General features: G+C 41.3%; 1 protein-coding gene across 9 annotated transcripts in view; it reads right to left on the bottom strand.

Annotated features, from left to right (window-relative positions):
* BABAM2 (BRISC and BRCA1 A complex member 2) overlaps positions 1 to 24,753 on the bottom strand; it is a 488,359-nt gene that overhangs the window by 414,642 nt on the left and 48,964 nt on the right. For all 9 annotated transcript variants that reach the window (XR_016229520.1, XM_017340849.4, XM_002709945.6 and 6 more), the window contains one exon: positions 17,886 to 17,962. Coding sequence is in view for 7 of the 9 variants with exons in the window: in XM_017340849.4 (XP_017196338.1) it covers positions 17,886 to 17,962 (77 nt within the window). In the remaining 2 variants the exon portion in view is untranslated. The remainder of the gene's footprint in view (positions 1 to 17,885; positions 17,963 to 24,753) is intronic.

Genomic DNA, 24,753 nt, shown 5'->3' on the forward strand with positions numbered 1-24,753 from the left:
ATGTCAATCTGGTACATCTAATAGTCTTCATAGTTTTCTTTCCCTTTCTTCAATACAATAACTACGTTTCTCCTTTTCAAATCTTTAAGTATCTCCTTGTCCCACTGCAAAATTAGCACCCTTCCAATTAAGATTTTCACATAAGACAAAATCTTTTAATGCCCTTGTTTCACTCATTTAGTCAAAAAACATTTTTGATTGTCTACTATGTAGGTCAGATTCTGCAATAGACCTTAGAGCTCACTGGAGGGCTGGGAGAAGGATGTCTTGCCTTAGAGTTGAACAATATCTTATTTTGGGGACTACAAATTTGGTTTGATATAATCTGTATATCAAATTCTCCCATGTCTCAAATTTAAATTTCTTCCTTGTTGCCATCCTTAGTACATTATCAGGTTTTGGACTATTTCTATGTTACCTGATATCCATAAATCTGACATAAAAATCTACCTTCAGAAAGTATATTCTTTTTTTTCTCTGTAAAAAAGCACAACTTATTTTTCCTATCCCTTCACTTATATTGGAAACCAGAACATGAAAGAACCCAAAAGCTATACCAATGATGCTTTTGAATCCTATAGAAGATGAGATTTTCATAAAGATGAAAAGAATTAGGAGAACAGATCTGTGCCATAATAGATTGCTAAGGATACCTCTCAAATCATATGTGAGCTTGTATTCTTTTTTTTTTTTTTTTTGACAGGCAGAGTGGATACTGAGAGAGAGAGACAGAGAGAAAGGTCTTCCTTTGCCCTTGGTTCACCCTCCAATGGCCGCCGTAGCCAGCGCACTGCAGCCGGCGCACCGCGCTGATCCGAAGCCAGGAGCCAGGTGCTTCTCCTGGTCTCCCATGGGGTGCAGGGCCCAAGCACCTGGGCCATCCTCCACTGCACTTCCCTGGCCACAGCAGAGAGCTGGCCTGGAAGAGGGGCAACCGGGACAGAATCCGGCGCCCCGACCAGGACTAGAACCCGGTGTGCCGATACCACAAGGCGGAGGATTAGCCTAGTGAGCTGCAGCGCCGGCCAGCTTGTATTCTTTTATAAATAGGCTTTCCTCTTACATGAACTAGGCTAAAGATAATTACCATTCTATACAAAGAAATTCAAGTTGCCAAAATGCAACCTCTAAGTCAAAAAGGGAAGGATATCACTCATATCTCTAAACTGCACAACATTCACCAACCACTATAGCATGGAAAACTGGAAATACTTCTTATTTTAATATTAAATAGCAAAAAAAAAAAAAGTTTCAAACATCACTGTGTTCCACAGAATTTGAAATATAATGCAGAGGAGCTGGAGCTGTGGTGCAGCAGGTTAACGCCTTGGCCTGAGGCACCAGCATCCCATATGGGCGCCAGTTCAAGACCCAGCTGCTCCACTTCTGATCCAGCTCTCTGCTATGGCCTGGGAAAGCAGTAGAAGATGGCCCAAGTCCTTGGGCCCCTGCATCTGCGTGGGAGACCCAGAAGAAACTCCTGGCTCCTGGCTTCAGATTGCCGCAACTCCAGCCATTGCAGCTATTTAGGGAGTAAACCATCGGATGGAAGACCTCTACCTCTCTCTCTCTCTCTCTCTCTCTCTCTCTCTCTCTTTCTCCCTCTCTCCCTCTCTCCTTCTCTCCCTCTCCTCTCTCTGTGTAACTCTTTCAAATAAATAAATAAATCTTTAAAAAAAGAGAGAGAGAGAGAAAAGAAATATAATGCAGAGAGGGCTGACATTGTGACATAGCAGGTAAATCTACCACCTGAAACGCCAGCATCCCATATGGGTGCCAGTTTGTGTCCTTGCTGCTCCACTTCACATCCAGCTCCCTGCCAGCGGCCTGGGAAAAGCAATGAAAGATGGCCCAAGTGCTTAGGCAGCTCCTACCCATGTGGAAGACCTGTTAGAAACACCTGGCTCCTGGCTCCTGGCTCCTGGCTCCTGGCTCCTGGCTCCTGGCTCCTGGCTCCTGGCTTCAGCCTGACTCAGGGCTAGCTGTTGCGTCCATCTGAGGAACAAACCAGCAGATGGAAGATCCTTCTCTCTGTCTCTCCCTCTCTCTCTGTAACTGATGTTCAAATAAAGAAATAAATCGTTAAAAAAGAAAAAAAGAAAGAAATATAATGCATAGAACAGTCTTAATGAATGTTTGAAAAAGGAACAGAAAAAAATCCCACAAACACAGAAAAGAAACGCCTGCAATAATATGTCCGAAGTAATTCGATTGCCCTCGACAACCAAAGCCTCGAACACACAGCAATCTGGCGACTCAGAAGGCTTCAGCACTTCGTTTGTGATGGAAGGGAAACTTGCACTAATGCACAGATCTGACAAGACTTAAAACTGAAGCGGAGGACCACTCAAGTTCTGCCCTCGACAGGGTAATTTCAAATTGCTACCAGCACCTTTAGAATCTGCCAGAGCTGGAGGCTTTTTGTTCTTAAAAGGAAGAAAGCAACAACAAATAACAATGGTGTGCTTCCTGACCTGAGCAATGAGCAAGCGTGCGACAGGAGTTTCCAGCTGCACTTCCTAGAGAAGTGCGCCAGAGGCCTCCTACAACAGACCAAATCGCCGGGACTCTACAGGACAGCAGTGCTGATGGATGATCTATAATACTGATTTGTCTCAGAGGGGATGCAGCCACGCAAACCACACAGATGACAGGAAATCAGCCCTCAGGCTGGCACGTACACTTTCAATAAGGCTAGGGAATCCTGGACCTCTGATTACCAAATTCCATCATCTTCCCTTGCAGAAGGACTGCTCCTTATGGGGGAGCAGTCAGAAAAATCTTGTACAAAATTAGTGGTATCCATTTCTGTTTAATAACCCCACCCCTGCCTGAATCAAGGGTTTCCTCACATATTAAAAGCCCATGGAAGGTCCTGGACCACTACTTGACCAAAATCACATGTTTGCTGGCCCATACCTCCATTCTCTCAGCCATAAACTCACTTAACGCCATAAATGATTCACAAGCTATGATGATGAGAAGAAATTAATATTTGGAGTTCACCAAATAATGAGTCATCCTTCTGGAAGAAAAGAAATCCTTACAATTGGCAGCCCTTTGGTATGAAATTTTTTACACCGCTTTTTTTTTTTACAGTTTTTAACATTAATATTAATTCCATGGAAGTTGGCAAAAAGAAAATGATTGAGAAATGTGATATTTGGTTGGCATATGCCATATAGAAGTCCAGTTCATGCTCCAAGAAAAAGAATGAGTAGGATATCTATTACCTATTCCTAGACTTGCCTTCTGTACTCACTGCTGCCAAGTTACTCATTCTCCCACACAACACTTTCCATACTAATTCTGACCCTTAAGAAGCAAAAAGAAGTCTTGCCTTCTTTGCACCCAAATGCCAAAATGGAATCTTTTAGTATTTCACCTTTCTAAAGGGAATGTTTGAAAACAGGCTTCTTTGGCTGTGACATCAGTGAGTTGCTGAGGCCTCCAAGGGCCGGAGGAAACATTCCCAGTCCCTCGCAATGCTGCTGCACTCCTACGGTGCAATCTGGCAATGGCCAGGGACCAAATCTTTAAAGCTGTTTTATGGTATTTAACATATGGTCATAAATTGCTCAGTGCTCTAAAGAGGGGCTAAATTTGCCGCCCCTATTGATGAGAAATGTTCTTATTTATTTAAATTTAGTGGCAAACTGGCATTTCTCCAGATGGAGAGGTTTAGGCATAAGCACAAAGGAAAAACTAACTAGAAATGAGCTGTAACTTTTCTATACATTAAGTACAACCACACAAACATGGACTTGTGTACCTAAGTTTTTGCACCAATTTCAGGCAGGGTTTACCATTCAGCAAGACAATAATATGAAGAGTCTAGAGTCTAACCTCTAAAGACAAGGAGAGGAAAAACACAAGTTTTATTCAGACTACAAAACAAGGTTTTTTTAAAAAAAATTATTTTATTTATTTGAGAGGTAGAGCTACAGACAGTGAGAGGCAGAGACAGACAGAAAGGTCTTCCATCTGCTGGTTCACTCCCCAGATGGCTGGAACGGCCAGAGCTGCGCCGATCCGAAGCCAGGATCCAGGTGCTTCTTCCCAGTCTCCCACTTGGGTGCAGGGGCCCAAGGAGTTGGGCGATCTTCTACTGCTATCCCAGGACACACTAGAGAGCTGGACTGGAAGAGGAGCAGCCAGGACTAGAACCAGCACCCATATGGGATGCTGGCGCTGCAGGCGGAGAATTAACCAACTGCATCACCGCGCCGGCCCCCAAAACAATGTTTTTTAAAAATCCCTTTCTTTCTCCTCTAGCTAGCTCTGTTCCCATCCATCTCTTTCTCAATCCCCATTACTTTATTCTCCTCACAAATCAGATATATCTGGTCTTCATCTGAAATCCTGTATCTATAAAACTCCTTGGACCTTCCTAATTCCTATAGCATCCATCTTCCTAGCTAGCCATATTTTTGGTGGGTTTTTGTTTGTTTGTTTTTTAATGGCTCTCCCTAACTAAAGTTCTCCCTAACTAAAGGCAGGAGCCTACCATTTTCTTCCCTTCCTTCTACAAGCTAGTCCTCTAGCCAAAGGCATAAGAAAAACAAGAAAATGTTTGGTGGGGTAATTACTACTATTAAATGAGAGTGGCACTGAAAGAGAAATATGAGGAAAAAAGCCACAAATGTATTTCTTTTTCATGAGCTGATATAGAAGTGGCAGAACAAACAAAATATGATTATATTGTCTGACTTGGAAAGGTGAAGGTGGATTTCAATTAAAGGTTTTAAAGCAGCATAGGACAGTATAATTTATTAAAGATTTATTGATTGATTGATTTGAAAGGCAGACTTACAGAAAGAGAGAGAGAGAAAGAGATCTTTCATGCCCTAGTACACTTATCAAATGGCCACACAGCTGGGCTAGGTCACGCTGAAGACTGGAGCCAAGAGCTTCATCCAATCTATGACATAGGTGGCAGGGGTCCAAATACTCAAGCCATCCTCCATTGCCTTCCTTGGCACATTAGCAGGAAGTAGAGGAGCCAGGATTCAAACTTTGCTGCAGGCTGCAGCTTTATCCACTGTGCCACGATGCTGGCCCCACATGATAGTATAATAAGAACTGTTCTACGAAGAATTAGGCTGTTTATAAAAACAGAAGTCTCATTTCTTAATTTCACTATATCTGACATATGAATAAGTATCTGCATGTACACAAATATAGAATGATATTTATTAAACATCTATATATATTAATGAGTGATATCAAATACTAGAAATTAAGGCATGGTTCATATCCGTTGGGAAAATAAAATATGAAATCTGGGAAAAAGGCATTTGTCAGCAGAATAAACCTGCATTTGCAGTGTCCACATCCTATCCTGGATGCCCAGGTAAAAGTCCCAGCTCCACTTCCAATTCCAATTTCCAGCAAATGCATATGCTGGGAGGTAGCAGCTGATGGCTCAAGTACCTGGGTCCCTGTCTCTGACCTGGGAGATATGGATCAAGCTCTGTTTCCCTGGCTTCAGCTTGGTCCAACTCCAGCTATTGTAGGCATTAGGGAGTGAACATGCAGATGAAATATTTCAATCTCTTTTTCCCCCTATCTTGGCCTTTCAAATAAATTTAAATTTTTTTCTAAATGTGAAATATGAATTATTTCCCTTAAGGCAGACTAATGACTCAGTGAAAATAAAGGGATATTGGGAATAAATAACGTAAAGCCTGCCATGCAACCTGAACTGATCTAGAGTGCCTGAACCATTTGGGGTGGCCAGAAAATGTCCCAAAATGTCTTGTGCCTACTTCTGGCTAAAATATCCTAGAGACATGGATAGTTCAATGTCCTTAAGAACTAGAATAATAGGGGCCGGCACCATGGTGCAGTAGGTTAATCCTCCACCTGCGTGCCAGTATCCCATATGGATGGCAGTTCAAGTCCCGGCTGCTCCTCTTCCAGTCCAGCTCTCTGCTGTGGCCCGGAAAGGCAGTGGAAGATGGCCCAGGTCCTTGGGCCCTGTACCCATATGGGAGACCAGGAAGAAGCATCTGGCTCCTGGCTTTAGATCGGTGCATCTCCAGCCGTTGTGGCCATCTGGGGAGTGAACCAATGGAAGGAAGACTTTTGTCTCTGTCTTTCCCTCTCACTGTCTGTAATTCTACCTCTCAAATAAATAAATTTTAAAAATCTTTTTTAAAAAAAGAACTAGAATAATAAAGAAAAAGGACTAGTTCAAAACAAGCAGAAGCACAGTGTAGCCCTCCAAAGACATCCATTAAGGACCTAGTTTCCTGAACATGTTCATTCTGAGATCAAATTAGAAATTAAAATTCTCTGCTTTAACTACTCTTATAAAAATATGAGTGTTCTCTTTTTTGACCTTGCAAAGCAAGGAATCACTCTGAAATACAAAGTAACAGAAATATAGGCATTTGTTGATACTAACTATACACCCTCAAAAGATGCTATACTTACTGATTCACTGATCAACCCAACAAGAATCACTTTAACTGTAATTGGTCTAAACAATCCAGTCACAAGGCAAAGAATGACAGATTTTAAAATCAATTATATTCTGCTTACAAGAAACCTATTTTAAGTATAAAGATACAAACTGGGTAAAATTATCTCCCTACTAATGTGCCTGGGAAAGCAGCAGAAGATCCCAAATGCTTGGGCCCCTGCAACCCTGTGGGAGACCCAGAAGAAGCTCCTGGCTCCCGGCTTCAGGCTGGCCCAGCCCCAGCTATTGCAGCCATTTGGAGAGTGAATCAGAGGATGGAGGACCTCTCTCTCTCTTTCTCTCTCTCTCTCTCTCTCTCTTTATCTTTCAGAGAAAATAAATCTTTTTAAAAATTGGTTAAAATTAAAAGAACAGAAACGTTATATTAACAACCACTGAAGTTAATCCTGAGCAAGCCATATTTACAAGGGCTAAGAGTATCAGTTTAAGAGGACAGTAACATTCCTAAATGGTTATGTATTCAATAATAGACCTTCAAAATATTTGAAGCAAAAACTGATAGAACACAAAGAACAAATACCCATAGACAAATTCACAATTATGGTCTGCAAGTTACAAATTCTTCTCTCAATAACTGCTATAATAACTAGATAGAAAACCAACAACAGCATACGAGACAATACATTGATCAACTGCATCAACCAACTTAACATTATTGTTATTTATAGACCACTCCAACAAAGAACTGAACACTCATTGTTTTAGTACATATGGAACATTTACATACTATATCTCAATAAAATTGCTATAAAAAAGAGGGGCAAATATTTGGCCTAGCAGTTGAGACACCACCTAGGCCTGCATTCCGTATCATGATGCCTGGATTCAAGTTGTGGTTTCATTAGCTTCCTACTAATTGTATCCTAAGAGTCAGCAAGTGATAACACATCTCTATCATCCAAGAGGGAGACCAGGATTAAGTCCCTGGCTCCCAGCTTTGGCTTGGCCCAAACCTGGCTGTTGTGGGCACATAGGGAATTTACCAGTGGATGCGTGCTCTGTTTTTCTCTCTCTTTTCCTCTCTGCCTCTCAAATAAATAAAAATAAATCATTGTAAAGAAAGAATGGAATATAAATTAATACCTTATAAATATCATATGAAATAATGTATATAAATAAGCCTATCTCTGAAATAAACACTGTTAGTTTAACAATTATGTCTCAGTTGTTTTTCAAACTATATCAGCATCAAAGCCAGATATTAGCTAAACTGACTTTATGAATTTACATTAATAATATTAATGGCTCTTCCTAAGATACTTCTAATAGTCCATGAATTCCAAGAAAATGCAATATTCTGAAACACCAAGACAAAGGAATCCTGAAAATCCAAAGGAGAGATAATGTGTAATCCACAAAATTAGCACTTCTTACTTGCCTTCCAATGAGCATTTTTCAGAACATTCACTAAATCAAAGGTGACCTGCCTCCCTAATTAGCCTCCAAAAATACCTTGAATGCTAGATAATAATAATCTTTAAGTTAATGAATCTTTTTAGAAGATAAAAATAAAGTAAAATGGACTGTGCTACCAAGGAAGACTATAATGCCTCTCAGCGTGATGCAAAACACTAAGTCCCTGGACCCAGCATCCTGCTTTTTACTCAGCTCAGCTACTGCAAGTCATAGCAGAAATGGTGAACTCCCACTCTCCTTGAAAGTGATACTGGAGACTAGAAGAGCTGGCCTAAGCCTCCTGCATAGAGAGCACATCCATTCGGGTGGCAGATTAGTGAATGCAAATGAAAAACTGAATATATGTCACTCATCAGGCTATTCTATTATTTCTGCTGCTTGTCTCACTCATGCAAAAACACTAAGAACAAAAGCAGAACCAGGAAAAGCAGGGCGTTTGGGAAGTACAATGAGCAAATCAGCTGGGTCAACTTTTGACTGGACTGCTGTTAGCTGGGTTCCAGCTGGAGCAAACTGGGAAGTGAGAATGTCAGAGAGCAACTGGCCTTGAACACCAGCCTAAGGGATTCCAGTCCATGAAAATACTGAACATGTCAAAGCAGAAAGATTATTCATCGAACGTTTTCCAAACCAATTATTTACTTTAAACAGTACAAGAAACTTTCCATAAAACAATATTGTCATCCCAATAAAAATGCCAACAGCCACACCCACAGCAGCCAACTTTTGTATCTGGTGGTCAAAGTTCAAAATGTAAGGTTACCCTCTCTGCCTTCTGGCTCACCTAGTGATTGCTCCTCCACACCTCTACTCTACCACACCGTCAAGCCTCCACCAGAAGCCAGACTAATGAGGTCAGCCAATCTAGCTAGAACCAGGAATCTCCAAATTTTCAATTTGCAAGCCCCCAAGAAGAAAACTAAGAAGACAGAGGAAAAGTTTTTCCTCTCCAGCACATGACTCCAACACAACTGAATCTGATGGCAGAACACAAACACAGATGCCAAGAGAGGGAGAAGTGAACCCCACGTCAGGCCAGGTGTTAGACATGGCAGGGTGGGGATGAAATCCTCAGGCCACACTGGTTTATAACTGCAACAATTGCAAAGGACAAACTGTCATTCACTAGGTAGAGTCGCGCGCGCGCACACACACACACACACAGAGAGAGAGAGAGAGAGAGAGAGAGAGACCCTCCACCCACTGGTTAACTCCCCAAATGTCTGCAAAAGCCAGGACTGGGCTAGGTTGAAGCCAGGAGCCCAGAACTTCTGCCCCATATCTTATGTGGATGCCAAGGGCCCTAGTACTTGAGCCATCACCTGCTGCCACTCAGGATGCACCTCAGGAGGAAAGTGTACTGGAAGCAGAGTAACCAGGACTCGAGCCAGGCATTCCGATACAGGATGCTGGCATTCTAAGAAGGGGCCTAACCCACTGCCTACATCAACTGCCCCACAGCAGTGAATTTTGACCTTGATGCCCAAAGATGTGAGACTGGAACTCTCAAAACACTTCATCTAACATGGTACCACGATACCCTCACACTCAGAGGGAGGAAACTCACTGGCTTCTGAGGACACCCCTGCCACTCTCCACCCCACGGAGCCCTTACTAGCTTCTCCTGGCCTGCACGGTCTGCCCCTGAGAACTCAGCTGGGAGTTTTGGGCTTCCTTACCTGTTCCCAGGTCCAAATTATTAAACAATTTTTTTTTCAATCTAAGGTATAATAAAGCAAACAAAGTACAGAATTCTTATGGGTGAGAATAACTCAGTGAAGCTTAGTATCTCAGTTGAAGCAACCAACTTCCTCACAACACTACTGGGTACTTAAGGTACCATCAATTTCTGTTTGACAACTACCAGTACCAAGTCCCTGTGAGTTCCTTTTTTTTTTTTTTTTTAAATTTTTTTTTTTGACAGGCTAACTGGTGAGAGAGAGAGAGACAGAGAGAAAGGTCTTCCTTCCATTGGTTCACCCCCTAAATGGCCACTACGGCCAGTGTGCTGCACCGATCCGAAGCCAGGAGCCAGGTGCTTCCTCCTGGTGTCCCAGGAGGGTGCAGAGCCCAAGCACTTGGGCCATCCTCCACTGCACTCCCGGGCCACAGCAGAGAGCTGGACTGGAAGAGGAGCAACCAGGACAGAATCCGGCGCCCCAACCGGGACTAGAACCCAGGGTGGCGGCGCCACAGGCGGAGGATTAGCCAAGTGAGCCGCAGCGCCAGCCACTGTGAGTTTCTACACTGTGCTGCATGAGCAAGTTTTTAGAGGACAATGGGTGGGGTGAAGGAAGAGCATGCTAAGCTTATTGTGCTGTCAGACTAGAACAAATTAATATCTAATAGATCTGAGACACAAGAAGTACTGTATTAGAACACAAATGCATAAGCACACACACAAAAGCAGCAGTCAAACCACTCAAGGAGGTATGAATCAAAATGAAGCTGAATTTTGAGTAGATTCAGTAAAGCAACATTATTTGCATCCTGTGTGTCAAACTCTTTGCATATGCTTGTCCACTGTTTAATTATATAGTACATTCTATTTGACAGCAGTTTTGAGACGGGTTACATTTTTGTAGTTATTATTTGTAAGGTATATACATATATGAAAATTTAGTAATGTGATAATAAATCCTCAGAAATGAACAGTAATTTGACTCTGCTCCTCTGAGGACATGGGAGAGATCTATTTTCTAAATCAGAATCTATTTTTCTCACATCTTCCTCTAAAGGGAAAGTATTTCAACTTCAAAACATTTAGAGATAATTTTTTTGGCATGACTTATATACTATGTCACAAATGGCTTTGAAATATTCATCATTCCTCTCAAATGATAAACAACAGTATTGCTCTATTGTTAAAGACAAAGGGAAAATGTCTATTGTTTCATTTGGAAACCCTTTAGAAAGCATTCCTAAAAGAGGATAAGACACATCCCTCTTGGGTGCCTGCTCAGCCCATGCTTGCCATATGTTAACACTGGCCTCCAGTACCCAGGCTGATCATACACAACCTAGAACTCCTGGCCATATGACTGGACCACAAATGGACACTCAGCCCAAGCCACCAATCAGACTCTCCCAAAATTTATGCTTAGTAACTTCCTCTCTGGTGACCCTAAATTCAATCACCAGGTAGGGGGCTCAGGCAATCATTTTCACTCTATATGAATAGAAATAGAGAAGTCTGGAGATACACAAAGAATGAAGTGAAGAATACGCTACAGGAGAAAGACCAACAGGGACAAAAGCTGACGGCTACTACAGTGTCTCTGGTTCCAGTCTTGTAAAGTCTGGCTACTTCTTGCCCTTGGGCAGCAAGAAATTCATTTCATTCCTTACAAAACAGGTAAACAAACTCTTTAATTTATGTTAATTCCAATGGGTTTCCAAAACCAAACAGTCCCCGATTAAAATAAATTATTGGGATAAAATACAGAAATTTTAAACACAAGATAATTTCAAATTTGAAATCAATGTTAGCAAACTGATTTACTGGCCACAGACTTGCTCAATATAACTTACAATATTTCAATAATCTTGTTTCATAATTGCATAAATAATGTTATTCAAAGAACTGGCAGAATTAAGTTGTGTCACTTCCTCATCAAACCACATCATTGCCAGATCCAAAGAATGAACACGGTTCATTCATTCCACAAATACTGATTAAGCATCTCTAAATGTCAAGCACTAAGCTACAGACCGAAAATAAAATATGAGGAAAACAATCTCACTCCTTGCCCCACTTGAAGAGTACATGCAAAAAAACAAACATAACAATTTATTTTAGAATTCAATTCTATAAAGTATGACAAGGGTGGCTAATTTTGCAAACATGCATTTATATGAAGCTCATGGCTCTCCCTCTGTGAATTCTGCTATAGCTTGTGAAGTTGCACCCCGTCAGTGGCACCATATCAGACGCAGACATGTACTTCATTCAATCAGTCACATTTCCAATCCTGTTGGAGTACGGATGAGACATGTCTTCTACAGTTGTGAGGCCCAAAGACTTCTCTTTATTTTAAGATATCCTTTGACATTTCTCAGCAGAATCTGACACACATTGGGAACTGTTTCATAGAACAGTTGTCCCTTCCCTTTAAAAGAGCTGAGGAAACAGTAATATCATTCCTATGTACTATAATCTTCTGGTAATTTCTATTTCAATTATTTAACATTGAATGTGAGTAGTTCTTTAGGAATAAATTCTAGAAACCATGGACAGAAATATGCCCTCTCTCTTGCATTTTATTCTCATTGTCACTAGCTGCACAAAGTTTACTTTATTCACAGATGAAACAGATTTTTAGAAGTAACTATTTTCAAATACATAAAACATTCTGAAATATAAATTTTAGTTACAAGCTATTCTCATTCATCTTCTTTCAGTGGGCAGAGCAAAATATATAAAGATAAAATTGATTCAGACTCCAAATCGGGAAAGTACTGTATGTCCTTCCTGTTTTCTGAACTGTTGAGAGCAATGTTCCAATTACAAATTCCTTGTACAATAAATAGCTTCTAAACGGTGAATTCTATTGGCAAAAGGCTGATGCAAATAACAGAATGTCACATTCTTTATAACACTATACCTCAACCACCAAAAATCTCAACACTGATTCATTAATTCATGTACATATACATTCATTCCATTCTTTCAACAAATATCTAGTTGACTATCTCTTCCCGTGCAATGGAATGAAGATATAATTTAATAGACAAAACAGCCTTCATCTCTAACTTCACTGAGCTTAAAGTTATGAAACAAAATTACTACAAATTCCAAATATTTTGAATACTTTGAATTCAGCCCTGGTTAAAATTTATAGTTTAAAACATACATAAGGGGCTGGCGCTGTGGCACAGCGGGTTAATGCCCTGGCCTGAAGTGCCAGCGACCCATATGGATGCCGGTTCAATTCCCGACTCCACTTCCGATCCAGCTCTCTGCTATGGCCTGGGAAAGCAGTGGAGGATGGCCCAAGCTCTTGGGCCCCTGCACCCACATGGGGACCCGGAAGAAGCTCCTGGCTCCTGGCTCCGGATCGGCACAGCTCCAGCCGTTGCAGCCAATTGAGGAGTGAACCAGCAGATGGAAGACCTCCCTCTCTCTCTCTCTCAATCTCTCTCTCTCTCTGTCTCTCTCTCTGCCTCTCCTCTCTCTGTGTAATTCTGACTTTCAAATAAATAAATCTTTTTTAAAAAATACACCAGAAGTTTTTAATGTGATTGAATGACAAATTTTAAATAAAGAAGTCATTCACTAAGGTTTTTTTTTTTAGTGATTTTTTTTTTTTTTTGACAGACAGAGTGGACAGTGAGAGAGAGAGAGAGAGACAGAGAGAAAGGTCTTCCTTTGCCCTTGGTTCACCCTCCAATGGCCGCCGCGGCTGGCGCGCTGCGGCCGGCGCACCGCGCTGATCCGAGGCCAGGAGCCAGGTGCTTCTCCTGGTCTCCCATGGGGTGCAGGACCCAAGCACTTGGGCCATCCTCCATTGCACTCCCGGGCCACAGCAGAGAGCTGGCCTGGAAGAGGGGCAACCGGGACAGAATTCAGCGCCCCGACTGGGACTAGAACCCGGAGTGCCGGCGCCACAAGGCGGAGGATTAGCCTAGTGAGCCGCGGCGCCAGCCTCATTTACTAAGTTTTAAAACCACAAAAGCACTGATTTAGCCATTACCTTCTGCTTCGAAGAAAAATAAGAAATAAAACATTTATTCACTATTTACCATGGAATATAATTTATGTTTACATTTATTCATTCTTCTCATATGATTTCATTCTAGGTCTATTCTTTAACAAGGCAACAAGATTTTCTGTTTGCTGTGATAGTTACCTTCTATGAACTATAAAACTATATATACTTGCAGTTATGTATATTTTAGAACACTACATATTAAAATGTTTGTTTTTGAGAAACGTGTTTGTTTATATTTAAAGATAAATATTTTATTGGCTATGGAAGTTTGAATTTAATTACAGATCTTGTGGTAATTAACCCCGGAATTCAATCACAAATTTTGTGATCACTAACCACTCAGACTTTATTGATTTTGGACATACAGATGTTTTTTTTGGACAGGCAGAGAGGACAGTGAGAGAAAGAGAGACAGAGAGAAAGGTCTTCCTTTTGCCGTTGGTTCACCCTCCAATGGCCGCTGCGGCCGGGGCACCGTTTTGATCCAAAGCCAGGAGCCAGGTGCTTCTCCTGGTCTCCCAGGAGGGTGCAGGGCCCAAGAACTTGGGCCATCCTCCACTGCACTCCCTGGCCACAGCAGAGAGCTGGACTGGAAGAGGGGCAACCAGGACAGAATCCAGTGCCCTGACTGGGACTAGAACCTGGGGTAGTGGCGCCACAGGCAGAGGATTAGCCTATTGAGCCGTGGCGCCGACCGGACATACAGATTTAAGGCTATAAAAATTGATGTAGTAGAGGCCGGCACTGTGGCACAGTGGGTTAAAGTCCTGGCCTACAGAGCCAGAGTCCCATCAGGGCGCCAGTTCAAGTCCCAGCTGCTTCACTTCCAATCCAGCTCTGTTAATGAGCTGGCAAAGCAGGGAAGGAATGGTCCAAGTCCCTGGGTCCCTGTAACCACGTGGGAGACCCAGAAGATGCTCCTGGCTCCTGGCTTCGGATCAGCTAAGCTCCAGTAGTTGCAGCCACTTAGGGAATGAACCATCAGATGGAAGATCTCTCTCTCTCTCTCTGTCTCTACCTCTCTCCATAACTCTTTCAAATAAATAAAGTAAATCTTTTTAAATAATAATAATAAATTGATGGAATCAGAACACAAATAAGTCTTTACCCTTGAAAGATTTTTTTCTAAGTAAGATAAAAGAATGAGTTTAAATAAAGAAAAGGAGTAGGCCAACACTGTGGTGTACCAGATAAAGTTCCTCCCTGCAACAGTGGCATCCCAAATGGGCATCAGTCCAATCCTGAAGGCTGCTCCATTTCGGATCCAACTCCTTGGGATAGCAGTGGAAGATGGCCCAGGTCCTTGGGCCCCTGCACCCACATGGGAAGACCTAGAGGGAGCTCTTGACTTCAGATCGGCGCAGCTCTGGCCATTGTGGCCAACTGGGGAGTGGGCCATCCGATGGAAGACCTCTCTCTCTGCCTCTCCTCTCTCTGTGTGGCTCTGACTTTCAAATGAATGGATAAATCTTCAAAAAAAATTATACCAAATGCCTGTCTGAGCAATGGAATCTAAGCAAGTTATCTGAGACTGTGCTTCAGAAACTAGGCAACCTATTTACCAAGAAATTATAACATACAGGCTCTTTAATATATAGATTCTAGAAAATAAGTTCAAATCTAAGACAGTAATAAAGACAAAGATCACCGTGATAATTACACAGGAGCAAGATTACACACTAGTCTTATAACAATTTATAGACAAAGCACAAAAGACAATGATAGATTTAGAATAGTGATTAATCTTAGAAATGCAAAAGAAAAACAACAGAAGATAAAAGTTGGGAAGGGCATGGGTTAGTATCTCCATATTAGAAAGTGAAGAGCTGCGGCCGGCACTGTGGCGCAGAGGGTTAATGCCCTGGCCTGAAGCGCTGGCATCCTATATGGGCACCGGTTCTGGTCCCCGCTGCTCCTCTTCCAATCCAGCTCTCTGCTATGGCCTTGGAAAGCAGTAGAAGATGGCTCAAGTCCTTGGGTCCCTGCACCTGCGTGGGAGACCCGGAAGAAGCTCCTGGCTCCTGGCTCTGGATCGGCGCAGCTCCAGCCGTTGCAGCCATCTGGTTAGTGAACCAGCAGATGGAAAAACTCTTTCTTTGTATCTACCTCTCTCTGTAACTCTGTCTTTCAAATAAATAAAATAAGTCTTAAAAAAAGAAAAAAGAAAAAAAAGAAAGTGAAGAGCAAAAAAACACTATCTTTGGCTAATGGGAAACTAAATAAACGTGTACTAAGTGCTTATCATTATTACTTAGAGATTATCCTTAAGTAATAACAGTGCTGTGTGCCAGGTACTTACTCACAATTGTTAGGGGTTATTCATTTAACTGTATAAAGCACTACAGAAAGAATCCTTTGAAAAGGTAAAAAAAAATTTAAACTACGGAGTAACCAACACAGGAACCAATAACAGTGATCTAATTATATTAAAGAGGAAGAAGAGAGATAACGGGTATAGTGAAAATTGGCTGATGCTTCAATATCAGAGTAGGAAGTCAAAGATAACATCTAAAACTGGCAAGTCAAGAAATAGGGGTAAAAGCATATTATTCAAAGATACAGATCATCCTCAAAAGAAATAAATGAAATGGTTTTTAAAAATTGTAAGTGGCTTCTTCCAAAAACTGACCTGGGACAGAGAAGAAATGAAACAAAGACTCCTGCTTTCAGCTAAAAAATTTCAATACTATTTCCATTTCAACAGTGTGTATGATTTACCTTGACCATTTCTCTTCAGTTTAATTTTTTTAAGAAAAAAGTAGTTAACTAATATGTCTTACTACCTCAGAAAGGTGATATTTTTTGCATTTTAATGGTTTCCGAAGAATGGTCTAATAATGCGAGATTAGTAAATCATCAAGTCCTAAATTTGTCATTTAATCCTGCATTTAAAAAATGAATATAGAAGCCAGCGCTGTGGCGCAGTGGGTTAAAACCCTGGCCTGAAGCACTGGTATCCCATTTGGGCACTGGTTTTATTCCCGGCTGCTCCTCTTCCAATCCAGCTCTCTGCTGTGGCCTGGGAAATCAGTAGAAGATGACCCAAGTCCTTGGGCCCCTGCACCCACGTGGGAGACCCAGAAGAATCTCTTGGCTCCTGGCTTCAGACCAGCGCAGCTCCGGCCGTTGTGGCCATCTGAGGAGTGAACGAGTAGATGGAAGACCTCTCTTTCTGTCTCTACCTCTCTCTGAAACTCTGTCTTTCAAATAAATCTTTTTAAAAAAAAAGAATATAAAATGATTCTATAAAATACTGAGGATGTAGTCCCTCCTGTCATGCAATAGTAACGTGGTCTATTGTCCAAAAAGCGCCCTCTTTCAAATCCATGTGCTTTGTTCCCCTTTTTTGAAGACACAGAGACTTTGACACCCTGTTTACCACAAGAACAGATTCATGAGAGAAAATTCCCAGTGAGATCACAGACACCACCCAGCCAAAGCTACTGTGAAGGGCAGATGCAGCCCACATAGATGCTGGAGATGGTGGCTAACCCAGGGGGACAGCATGCATACTATCCCCATGAGGTGACAGAACCACAGTCCCAGGTGCTCCAGCCAGCCCTGGGTGAAGCTTGCATAATGCTGGCCTGCACCATGTACTTAATTTTGAAAACACAGTCAATATCAAAAAGCAACATAATTTATATAAAAGTCAGACTTCACTCTCTCAATAAATCAGTAAAGGCAGGGTGTCCTCATTTGCTTTATCTAGCCTGCTTCCCTCATTTATGTTATCGATCTGTCCCACGTAGGCCATTTGCACGTCTCACCCTTGGTATTCAAGAGACAACAAACTGGCCTGCATTAACACATGGCATGAGTCTCTGAGGCAGGCAACTGGGAAGACCTCAGTGGCAATGGTCCCTAGCAGTAGTGGTTCCAGAGGGAGACAGCAACAGTGGGGACAGCACTTATCCCTACCTAAAAACTTTCTAAAAACAGTCAGGTATTTCAAAGCACTAGATTTTTTTTTTTTTTCAGAGAGTATACTGCACAAGAGCTGCCTATGGAGAAAATAAATACAAGAATTATCATGCAAGCCTAAAAATCAAGCATTTCTATGCATTTCTATTTCACTGCAACGTATTCCCTGCCAACTGCCTTACTTTTAATAAAACTAGCAGCAAAGGACAGATAAGAAAAGTGGTAACCGCTAGTGATCAATATCTTAGGAGATAACACCTAACAGTTCGACATAAAACCTAAAGCTTAAAGCCCAGTAATTAACATGGTAATCTATAATTTGAGTAAAATAGTCATAGTTTACTTACATTTTAATGTCTCTCCAGCATAAGGTATGTGCAGTTTAAACCGGTCACAGTTGGGACCAGGTGTCAATGATGTGCAGCTTTAAAAAAAGAAAGAAAAAAAGACTTTTTGAAAAAACAAACTTTTAAAGCCCTAATATAAAGTGATCTTTATGGATAAATGGTTAAAACATTGGCTTACAAAGCAAAATATAAGCCTTTAGTGCTTACAGACACCAGACAATAAGACTTAGCCTAAAACAATCATTCATTTATCTCACATTAAAGCTAAAATGCCTTTTTTTTTTAACTTTTATTTAATGAATATAAATTTCCAAAGTACGACTTATGGATTACAATGGCTTCCCCCCCATACCGTCCCTCCCACCCACAACCCTCCCCTTTCCCACTCCCTCTCCCCTTCCATTCACATCAAGATTCATTTTCGATTATCTTAATATACAGAAGATCAGCTTAGTATACATTAAGTAAGGATTTCAACAGTTTGCTCCCACACAGAAACATAAAGTGAAAAATAATAGATGATTTTTTTTAAATGATGATGAAATCAGATCAGACCTATTGTCATGTTTAATCCCAGTGAGAGTCAAGTTGGGAGTTGATAATTTCTTTTTTTTTTTTTACAGAAGATCAGTTTAGTATACATTAAGTAAAGATTTCAACAGTTTGCACCCCCATAGAAACACAAAGTGAAATATATTGTTTGAGTACTCGTTATAGCATTAAATCTCAATGCACAGCACTTTAAGGACAGAGATCCTACATGAGGAGTAAGTGCACAGTGACTCCTGTTGTTGACTTTACCAATTGACACTCCTGTCTATGGCATCAGTAATCTCCCTATGCTCCAGTCATGAGTTTTCAAGGCTATGGAAGCCCTCTGAGTTCTCCGATTCTTATCTTGTTTAGACAAGGTCATAGTCAAAGTGGAGGTTCTCTCCTCCCTTCAGAGAAAGGTACCTCCTTCTTTGAAGACCTGTTCTTTCCACTGGGATCTCACTCACAGAGATCTTTTGCCAGAGTGTCTTGGCTTTCCATGCCTGAAATACTCTCATGGGCTTTTCAGCCAGATCCGAATGCCTTTAGGGCTGATTCTGAGGCCAGAGTGCTATTTAGGACATCTGCCATTCTATGAGTCTGCTGAGTATCTCACTTCCCATGTTGGATCACTCTCCCCTTTATTTATTCTATCGGTTAGTGTTAGCAGGTACTAGACTTGTTTATGTGCTCCCTTTGACTCTTAGTCCTTTCATTATGATCAATTGTGAACTGAAATTGATCACTTGGACTAGTGAGATGGCATTGGTACATGCCACCTTGATGGGATTGAATTGGAATCCCCTGGTATGTTTCTAACTCTACCATTTGGGGCAAGTCAGCTTGAGCATGTCCCAAATTATACATCTCTTCCCTCTCTTATTCCCACTCTTATGTTTAACAGGGATCACATTTCAGTTAATTTTCAACACTTAAGAATAACTGTGTATTAATTACAGAATTAAACCAGTCATATTAAGTAGAACAGACAAAAAAACTACTAAGAGGGATAATGTATTAAGTTGTTCATTAACAGTCAGGGCTATGCTGATCAAGTCACCGTTTCCCATAGTGTCCATTTCATTTCAACAGGTTTCCATTTTGGTGTTCAGTCAGTTGTCACCGATCAGGGAGAACATATGGTATTTGTCCCTTTGGGACTGGCTTATTTCACTCAGCATGATGTGTTCCAGATTCCTCCATTTTGTTGCAAATGACTGGATTTCGTTGTTTCTTACTGCGGTATAGTATTCTAAAGTACATATCCCATAATTTCTTTATCCAGTCTACCGTTGATGGGCATTTAGGTTGGTTCCAGATCTTAGCTATTGTGAATTGAGCTGCAATAAACATTAGGCTGCAGACCGCTTTTTTGTTTGTGTGGCAGGCATTTGGGTGTGAATCAGTGGATGAGAACACATTCTTTCTCTCTCCCTCTCTGTCTCTCTGGGATAAATAAATGTTTAAAAAATTTTACATGTATTTTGACTTTTTTCATATTCTTTTAATTGACACATAAAAATTGCACATATTTATGGGGTACCATGTGATGTTTCAATGTTTCAATGTGCAGTGTTCCAGTCATGGAAAGCATATGAAGACTCTTCAAACAGGTGATGGGAAATATACACTATGAAAAAAGCTATGCATGAATTTTAAACATATTTTACACCATATATAACTTGCCATTTAATTTCATTTTTCCACAAACATTTTGAAGTACCCCAATTATCTATCTCCTCAAATATTTAACATTTCTTTATGGTGAAACATTCAAAACCCTGTATTCCAGCTATTTGGAAATATGTATTTTTCAACTGTGTATTACAATTATCCAGTCAGCCTACCATGCAACAGAACACCAGAACTTATTTCTCCTATTTATTAACCCTACCTGTAGGGTTAGTAGTAGCTGTGGACGAGTCTTTCCCTGTCCTGTCCCTCCTGCCTACTCTCCCCAGCCTTTGGTTACTACTATTCTACTTTCAACTTCTTTAAGTGTACCTCAACTTTGAAAACCAGGTATATTGGCCAGTGCCATGGCTCAATAGGCTAATCCTCCGCCTGCGGCGCCAGCACACCAGGTTCTAGTCCTGGTTGGGGTGCCGGATTCTGTCCCGGTTGCCCTTCTTCCAGGCCAGCTCTCTGCTGTGGCCCGGGAGTGCAGTGGAGGATGGCCCAAGTACTCGAGCCCTGCACCCCATGGGAGACCAGGAGAAGCACCTGGCTCCTGGCTTTGGATCAGCGTGGTGCACCGGCCGCGGCAGCCATTGGGGGATGAACCAACGGAAGGAAGACCTTTTTCTCTCTCTCTCTCACTGTCCACTCTGCCTGTCAAAAAAAAAAAAAAAAAAAAGAAAGAAAGAAAAAGAAAAAGAAAACCAGGTATATCATCCGAAAGAGGCCTCTAGTATTTAATGCCAAGAATTGTAAAAGAAGAGTAATTTCACGGCCATATTTTAAGCATAGATTTTCTTTCACTGTTAGTACAAAAAAGAGCCCACTTTTGGCCTTTTTCTGGTACCAGATGGTTTTCTCTCTTTCCACAAAGGTACGGTGCTTCCTCTAGACTTGGCAACCTGTAACTTTCAGCGGCAGGAGAGCACATGCACTGTGCTCAATCCCAGATAAGATGCAAATTTAAAAGGAGGAGAAGAGTTAGTCACCAGGTCTCAACATCCACTACTTCACAAAGTATACAATGTTATACAATGTTCCTTACTTTTTTGTAAGAAGAGTTATTTATTTGAAAGGCAAAGTTACAGAGAGGCAGAGAGAGAGAAAGAGAGGTCTTCCATCTGCTGGTTCACTCCCTAAATAGCCACAACAGCCAGAGCTGTGCCAATCCAAAGTCAGGAGCCAGGAGCTTCTTCCAGTCTTTCACACAGGTAAAGGGTCCCAAGGACCTGGGCCATATTCTACTGTTTTCCCAGGCCATAAAAGAGAGCTGGACCAGAAGCAGAGCAGCCAGGACTCAAACCAGCACTCATATGGGATGCCGGCACTGCAGGCCGTGGCTTTACCTGCTACACCACAGTGCCGGCCCCTGTTCTTTACTTTTTACACATATTTACAATATATTTTAAGAACTCAGTAATTAGAACTTCAACTGAGTAACAGCAGTATTGGCCTTAGAAGTTAATAAATGCTAATATGAAGTCAACTGAGGAAGTTCCATGTTTTATAGTTTTTTTAAATGAGGTTTGTAATATATAAAGTACAGCCAGGAAGCCGTTTTCTTTCATAATTCCAAAACTGCTCTGAAGCAATTCTGCAGAACCACCTGCCAAAGTAGTTTGGTGGATGGAAGCGTAGCTGCAATAAATGCACAACTTCCCAGATGGCCAAGAAGGGCAAGAATCATTTGAAGGGCAGGAATCATTTGGAAATAAATTCGAGAAATGCTGGCTTAAAATACACTAGCTCAGACTTCACATTAGATTGACTATTACTTTTTCCCAAAACTATGCTAACATGACAGAAAAAAAAATCAAGCAGAAACTTTAACTCAGATATATTTAGCATAAATCACTAGATGGTTATTTCTCTTTATCTTCAGAGGCCAATAAAGACACTAGTTTATAAGCTAAAAAACAAACTTGTGCTACCAACTGAATAGTAAACTTTTTTACTTTTCCTAAATTTTAAGAATACATTCTCCTTTTCCTTTCAACATAAAAAACTTCTGGGGGTATATTTTATAAAAGATATTTAAATATGGCCCATATACAGGTAGAATATCTCTTATTTGAAATGCCAGGACCAGAAGAATTTCAGATTTTGGAACACTAACATATACATAAAATATCCTGGGATGGAGCCCATCTAAACACAAAATTAATTTATGTTTCAGAGCCTGAAGATAATTATATATAATGTTTTAGTAGTAGTAATAAAAGTCAATTAAAATACCTTTGTAATTTTGTGCATTTTGACTGTGTGAGGTGGGTGTGGAATTTTTGACCTGTGGCATAATGTCAACACTCAAAAAGTTTCATATTTTGGAGAATTTCAGATTTTGGATTTTCAATTTAGGGATATTCACGCAGAGTAGTTATATGAAAAGACTGATGGAAAATACAGGAATGATAGCATGATAACATATAAAGTAGAATCCAGTGACAGTAATGACCCTATACTCAACAATAAGGATATTCAAATTGTGATGCCTTAAAATGATGAGAAACACCATTCACTCAAGGTCTGTTTTGAGTTTAAAAACTGAAGTTAGCAGCAGTACAGGAAATCCTCAGGATTTAATCTGATTCTAGTTTGTTTGAATAACTCCCTCCTTCTTCAATGTGGAAAGGTTACATTCACCATTGATCATACTTTGTGTTATGTACCTTATACTTTCACCAGGTCTGGGAAAATGTTTTTGCATACCTTCCTCTCCTATCACATCAATGGCCAATTCTAGAACCTCAAAGATGTTAAAAGTACACTTCTCCATCTGAGTGACTGAGTACTGTAATTTTTTTTAATTTAAATAAGATTTATTGAGTACTATTCAAGGTGATAGGTGGTCAAAACAGACAAGATCTACAGTCTCATGGTACTTAAACTCTAGAAAAGAAACTTTAAGCAAATATATATAGATGGTTTAAGATTGCTGAATTCCATGAAGCATCAAAAACAAGGTGCTGCCATAAAAGTGGAGCCACTTTATACTGGAGGATCAGGGAAGACCTGTGGAGGAAGTGAAATCCCAAACTTGAATCACAAGAAGGGGCCAACCATGCAAAGTTCTGAAAAAAGCATTCCAGGCCGAGGAAAGAGCTGGTGCAAAGGCATGAAAGCAGAACCAAGCTTGACGTCTCCGGGGAAGAACTCTTGATTTACCTGGGCAATGCAGCTGGGGAAGAGAGAGGGGGGAGCGCATAGGAAGAGACTGGACAAAGGGTAAGCACTGGATACGTCATGCAAGGGCCTTGTAGGCAGTGGCAATTAATTCAGCTTCTGTGCCAAGCTCAAAGGAGGGTATGAAGCAGAACAGTAATAACTGATTGTATGTTTTTGAAAGATCACTTTATCTACTGTCAAGAGAAAAAGATTGTAAGAGGTAAAGTGGAAGCAACTAGACCAGAGAGGACAGCATTGCAGGCAAGAATGATGATGGATACTGGGACTAGGATATCAACACTGGGGAGCAAGACAAAGGGATCTACTAACTAGGAACTAACAGGAGAAGAGCAAATTTAGACAGAAGGGAAATCAAGAGTATGAAATATGAAATTGGGGCCAGCGCTGCGTTGTAGTGGGTAAAGCCGCCATCTGCAGTGCCGGCATACCATATGGGCGCCAGTTCAAGTCCCGGCTGCTCCACTTCCAAATAAGCCCTCTGCTATGGCCTGGGAAAGCAGTGGAGGATGGCCCAAGTCCTTGGGCCCCTGAACCCACGTGCAGGACCTGAAAGAAGCTCCTAGCTCCTGGCTTTGGGTTGGCACAGCTCCGGCCGTTGCAGCCAACTGAGGAGTGAACTGGCTGTTGCAGCCAACTGAGAAGTGAACCAGTGGATGGAAGACTTCTCTCTCCGCCTCTCTTCTCTTTCTGTAACTCTGACTTTCAAATAAATAAACAAATCTTTAAAAAAAAAAAAAAAAGAAATATGAGATGACAGCCAAATCTCCTATGGAAACAAAGCCGGGTTATTGGATGGGCTAGTCAACCAATAAGGACCACTAAAAGCTAACAGAAAAGGTAAAAGAAAAATTTACCAAAACTCATCTTACAGGGAATGTTGTATTATCTTGGAAAGATCACTTACTTTTTCTAAAGATGTGTTTGTTTGAAAGGAAGGGCACAGAGACAGAAAGTTCTTCCATCTGTTGGTTTACTCCCCAAAAGCCTGCAACCGATGCAGCTGGGCCAGGTCAAAACCAGGAGCCAGAAACTCCACCAGGTTCTCCCACAGGTGGCAGGGATCCAAGTTTTTGAGCTATCTGCTGCTGCTGCTTTCTAAGAGCATTAGTAGGAAGCTTCATAGGAAGCACAGGAGCTAGGACTCAAATCAGGCACTCTGAAATGAGATGTGGATGTTCCAAGCAGCAGCTTAACCACAAAGGGATGGGGTGGGCAGGCAGGGGGAGCGATGCAGGGGAGGAGGAGAGTAATACTCCCCAAGAGTATGCACAACGAATGGGAATGGATAATTCCCAGCTCGCTGCGGGGTATGTTTTGTTGAGAAGACTATACAAATTTGGGCCCAACAGCTAAACTGTTCAAAGCAACAGAGGAAACCTTCCATTAGCATCTCTCTTTCTCCTAAGCATCAGACTTGCCCCCAATGACATGTTGAACAAATTATTTAAAATACCTGTTACAGAGATGGGCA

Source organism: Oryctolagus cuniculus, chromosome 2, assembly GCF_051225735.1.
Source record: "Oryctolagus cuniculus isolate XC-2025 breed Fujian yellow rabbit chromosome 2, ASM5122573v1, whole genome shotgun sequence".
Taxonomy (NCBI): domain Eukaryota; kingdom Metazoa; phylum Chordata; class Mammalia; order Lagomorpha; family Leporidae; genus Oryctolagus; species Oryctolagus cuniculus.